Raw genomic sequence first — 5,051 nt, forward strand, 5'->3', positions numbered from 1 at the left:
TCCTTGGGAGCAGAGACCGACCCCCCCTCGCTACCCCCTCCTTTCAGGGAGCTGTAGAGAGCGAGAAGGTCTCCCCTCAGCTCCTCCTCTCCAGGCTGAACACCCCCAGGGCCCTCAGCCGCTCCTCACCAGACGTGTGCTCCAGACCCCTCACAGCTCCGTCGCCCTTCTCTGGACACACTCGAACACCTCAATGTCCTTCTTGCAGTGAGGGGCCCAAAACTGAACACAGCCCTCGAGTTGGGGCCTCACCAGTGCACCAGTACAGGGGGACCATCACTGCCCCAGTCCTGCTGGCCACACTATTGCTGATATAGGCCAGGGTGCCGTTGGCCTTCTTGGCCACCTGGGCAAGAATTGAGCACTGCTGGCTCATATTCAGCCAGCTGACCACCAACACCCCCAGGTCCCTCCTTCCCTCCTTTCTCTCACCTCTGGCAGCCTCAGGACTCCCTCCCCTCTTGAGGAGGGTTTGGAGCTTTTCAGGTTTGCAGATTTTAAAGCCAGAGAGCACTGTGATGATCTAGTCTGGACCATGCAACTTCCTCCAATTAATTGTTTGAATTGAATTGTCTTTCATAAACAAAACAGGATTAGATTAATCTAGCCCTTGGCATCCTATCGCTGTGCTACACCTGTGGTGGCTACATGAAGAAGCCTTCTTTCAGCAACTTTCCTTGTACCATGTCGGCACTTACCCAAATTGGGATCATCCTTCAGCTTCTTCGTTTCATTCACTTGCACCTCTCCCCTGCATTTCTCAGTGTCCTCCGAGAATGATTTCTTGACCTCAGCACTTCAAACACCCCTCAGAACTCCTCTCTCCTGAGCTTTTAAGCTTTTACAAAATGCCATGTGCGACTGCCAGCCCAATTTTTCTCCTCAACATTGGGAAGTTTTTCTAATCTGGGACCTTGACCTGTGAAAGGCACGTTCACTAAAATCGCTAATAAATGGTTAGGTTGTACTTTTTATCTGGATTCTCTTTGCTCACGTTGGCCAGACCCACAGCCTGTGGGTCGTGATCCCTTTCCTGAGGCACTCACAGCCACGAGTACAAATCAGAGCTCTTTTCCTCTGTACTCCTGAGACCGAATATTTTTCTACCTAACCAACCCAGATAAAAGCTTTTTTTGAGTCTTTATCATCCCTTGTCTTTGTGATACTCTTTCTTTCTAGCTTTTACCCATTTGTCTCACCTATATCTCATATTAATTTAAAATATAACCACTTATTGAGCTTATTGAGATGAAAGCATAGAAGCCGACAACCACTAGAGCTTTACAAGCCCAGGCACTATATTTAAAGTATTTTCAGATAACTGAACTAAAACCAACATGTTTTCATTACACAGTGGGGGAGAACAGGGCACCCAAAAGCTCTTTGGGCATTGCAATTCCTTTTGGTAATTAAAAAGAGTATATGGCTCAGGTGGTGGTTGGGATTTCTGAGGTTACGTTAAAGGGCACGTTATATAAGCCATGAAGGTCAGCAATCACAAATTATTTCTACACCCTGCTTTGCCTTAGGAAAAGTAAGAGCCCTCAGAGGAATGTTTAAAAACTGGAAAAGAGAAGCATTTCTCCTTCCATGGATAAAATACCTGCTCGTGTGACCAGGTCCGTTCTGAGCCGTCCTTCACGCAGACGTCTAGCCTCAGCTCGGTCCCCGTGGCGCCGTGTTTGCTGTCCACGCAGAGGTTGGCCGCCACGTTTCGAATCTGCAAAACCAAGCAGCAACATTTCCTGTTAAACCAGGCTGTGGAATCCAGCTCCCGACGTTGGGGGTTAGGAGTTCAGCGCTCTTAGTTAGAACCTGAAGGGCTTGAGACTGACAGTTATATAAAACTGGTGGAACTTTTTACAGGGTAGAGAGACGCATCCTGGAGCGAAAGACTGTTTTGGGAACAGCTTTAGGAGCAGCAAAGTTTGAAACATTCTGCTTAACAAATGGAAGGTAGGTCTGTATGAAACATTTTCCATGCAAAGAAATTAAGAGGTAAAAAGGTCTGGGAAGGTCAAAGCTTGGTCTGACTGCTTCTTGCCTCCTACCACAGCAAGACAGATCAACTGTATTAATGGGAAATGATTTCTGTATGAGTTTCTCACGGGCTTGGAGCAGTATTTCTTAAAACCTCAGGCACACCCTGTTCCAATCCTCGTTCTTACTTTGACACAGTAAGACCATTGTCGGTAAGGTCACGCAGTAGTGCCCAGAGTGCATAAAATTAAAAAGCACTTAACAGATCTGTACTGAAACTCCGCTTACCCACGAAGGCTCCTTGCACTGTCTGCATGCCTTCTGCAAACGCTCTGCAGTGTAGCTTACTCTTAAAAGGAAAATCTCATGTTTGAGACTGAAGTAACTGAATAATAATTAATATGTGACCATCAGTCATACCAGTTATGTGCCGCTGCTGCCTTGTATATCACCCAGCAAAAGAGACAGGAAAGAATAATGGGAGGAACAGATTTTAATTTTCTATTTTTAAAGTTTCATGTGAAATACCTACTCCAAGTGTAATTTTTTTGAGAGGGTTCAATCATTTCTCAGTGCACTTAAATTTACATCATATGAGTGAAGATTACTGGCCTAATACAAAATTAAATGATACATCAGTTCTGTTCTTAGAGCATGGGAGCTAATTAAAATGGAGCTGCTAACAATTGCCATTAATAATTGGGGTATAGTTATGTGATTCAGAATTGTAAAATGACAGTGAATACACTCCAAGTCCAATGAATGCTTATTGGATTAAGGGGCTTGCATAATTTTGTCTCGATGGCATCACTCCCTCCTGGTCTCAGTCATTTGGACTAGGTGGTAAATTTGTTCTATGCATTTGTGGAAAAGGGTTGAGCTGAAGCTACATTTAGTTCCTCCACTGCTGGAATCTGTCACCCCTGTTCTTTATTTCCTCTCCTCTTCCCTCTGCTTCCGAAGGGTTTCCTCCAGGCAGTTTTTCTCTGGTTTGCTCCAGCTTACATGTTAGCTCATCCTTTCGGGGTTTTTTTTGTTTGTTTTGTTTTATCCTTCCTTTCAACTGCAGAGGGGTCATGGTTTGTTTTTCTTTTTTTTTTTTTGGTAATACAGGAATTTCAGTCAAGTCTGTGCTTTTGTTCTCGGGTGTTTCTGTGTGGCCTTGGCAGTTGCTCGAAATTGAATGAGCCATCAGTGCTGCCGGAGCCGCGGGAACATTCTGCCGAGCACTGGCACCACACGGCTGCAAATCCCCTGAGATGCTTTCACGGACAAAAGAAAGAAAGCAGAAGCTTTTTTCTCATTTATACATCAATATGCATTTGAACTGCCTTGTCTCCAGTCACACAGCACAACGGATTTCGAATTTTTGAGGTTATGAGTTACAACCAGGGAAGAAATAGCTAGTGATCTTAACACATCCACATTTCCAACATCCGTATTTGTGCACTCGTAGAGGCTGGGGATGAGCAGGAGACAGATTTTATCACCAGTGCAGGCAGGGCATGGAGCTGCTACGTACAAAGCTTATTTGCTCAGCCGCAAACGCTGCTCTTTGTAGGCACAGATAAACGTATGGGGAAAAGCGTGCTTCCAAGGAGTCTGTATGGACTAACAGGGACAGTTAGTGGTGATCTTAAAGGCTGTTGCAGAATTAAATGCATCCTGAAAAAAGCATAGGACACACTATGTAGGTCATTATGCATCTTTAGTTCTTGAAATGCCATCCCAACAGCCGCTGGGACACAGATACTCCGACTATGGGCCCTGGAGCCCTCACAGAGAGCAGACGAGGCGTAAAAGCACAAAGAACACAAACGCTAAGGGGCCTGTGTTCTCCCTCTTCTACACCGGAGGCATCCAAGCAAGGATTTAGAGGCTTCTCCGTGCCATGCCGGCGATCGGGAGACAAAGCTGTGTCCCCTGAGCACGGTGGCGGCTGCTGCTGCGGCGCCCGAGCTCTCCGTTTCACGCCGGGCCGCGAGCCGCGGGGGGAGATGGCTGGCTGGGCCCAGACGCGGCAATCCCTGTGTTTTACAAAAAGCAGCGAACTTTTTTACAAAAAGCTAAACCTACAGCTTGCTTTCTCTGAGTTAGCCAGCCCGCCTGAAACAGACTGTTCTGCAGAGCAGGCCAGGCCTTGAGAAAGAAGGAGCTTGGCTCGTCGGCACTGCCATGGGGCAAGCGGAGTGTGGTGTAAAACAGGAGCGGGGACAGGGCAGGGCGGGCGGCCTCAAAGGTTTGAAGAAGACACTGTTACCTCTTGACATTTGAAGCTGCTGATTTGATAGACAGATATTCAAGAAAAAAAAATATAACAAAAAAAGGAGAGATTTTTGGACACCTATCAAGAAAGGAAAAAAAAAAAAGATAAAAAAACCAACCCTGGGTTCCCAAGCAGTGCTTACACATTGCGGAATAAATGGTCTCCCACATAATTTGACCTCTGGCTACATTAACGTTGGAGTTTTGCAGAAAGCCAGCAGTTACATGATTTAATAAGCTCCCCATGGGAGAGGCAGATTAAGAAGGTCTAGCACTGTGCTCTCCAAAACATCACATTTGGCATTAGTACGCCAGCGTGGAACGGAGACTGGAAAGCAACGGATGTGTTGATTGCCATGACAATCTTCTTGTCAGAAAAGCAAGAGTCCTCTGAGGGAAAGGAAGGGTCGCGGGCCGTCGACACAAGCTGCTAGGATTAATTTTGAGATTTTTGAAGATTGTGGCGGGAGCTGTGGAATGGACACAGTGGCAGGCTCCATGTTAAATGGAGAAAACCCAAGACAACCCCTCCCCTACCCCCCTGTACTTTAAAGCAAAGTGAATTTCCCCCTTCCTTTTAAGGGAATGTATTTCAGGCTGAAAAAGGAATGGCGGGGAAATGAAATCTTCCCAGGGTCCAGCAGTTATACTGACCAATATTCTTTGATAATTCTAAACCTCTACGACTTTGTTCAGAGGCAAATGAGTTCCTGCAAGGTTTGCTGTTGAGGTGGTGGGTGCTGCCCCGGTCCTGCCCCCGGGGGACAGCAGGCTGTGCCCCAGGGACCCGCAGCCTTCCCGGGGAG

At 46.6% G+C, this 5,051-nt stretch overlaps 1 protein-coding gene across 1 annotated transcript in view; it reads right to left on the reverse strand.

Annotated features, from left to right (window-relative positions):
• GALNTL6 (polypeptide N-acetylgalactosaminyltransferase-like 6) overlaps positions 1–5,051 on the reverse strand; it is a 312,073-nt gene that overhangs the window by 10,125 nt on the left and 296,897 nt on the right. Inside the window, exon 10 of the mRNA XM_009882028.1 lies at positions 1,604–1,720. Within this exon, the coding sequence (XP_009880330.1) occupies positions 1,604–1,720 (117 nt within the window). The remainder of the gene's footprint in view (positions 1–1,603; positions 1,721–5,051) is intronic.

The sequence above is a fragment of the Charadrius vociferus genome, unplaced genomic scaffold, assembly GCF_000708025.1.
Source record: "Charadrius vociferus isolate BGI_N301 unplaced genomic scaffold, ASM70802v2 scaffold141, whole genome shotgun sequence".
NCBI lineage: Eukaryota > Metazoa > Chordata > Aves > Charadriiformes > Charadriidae > Charadrius > Charadrius vociferus.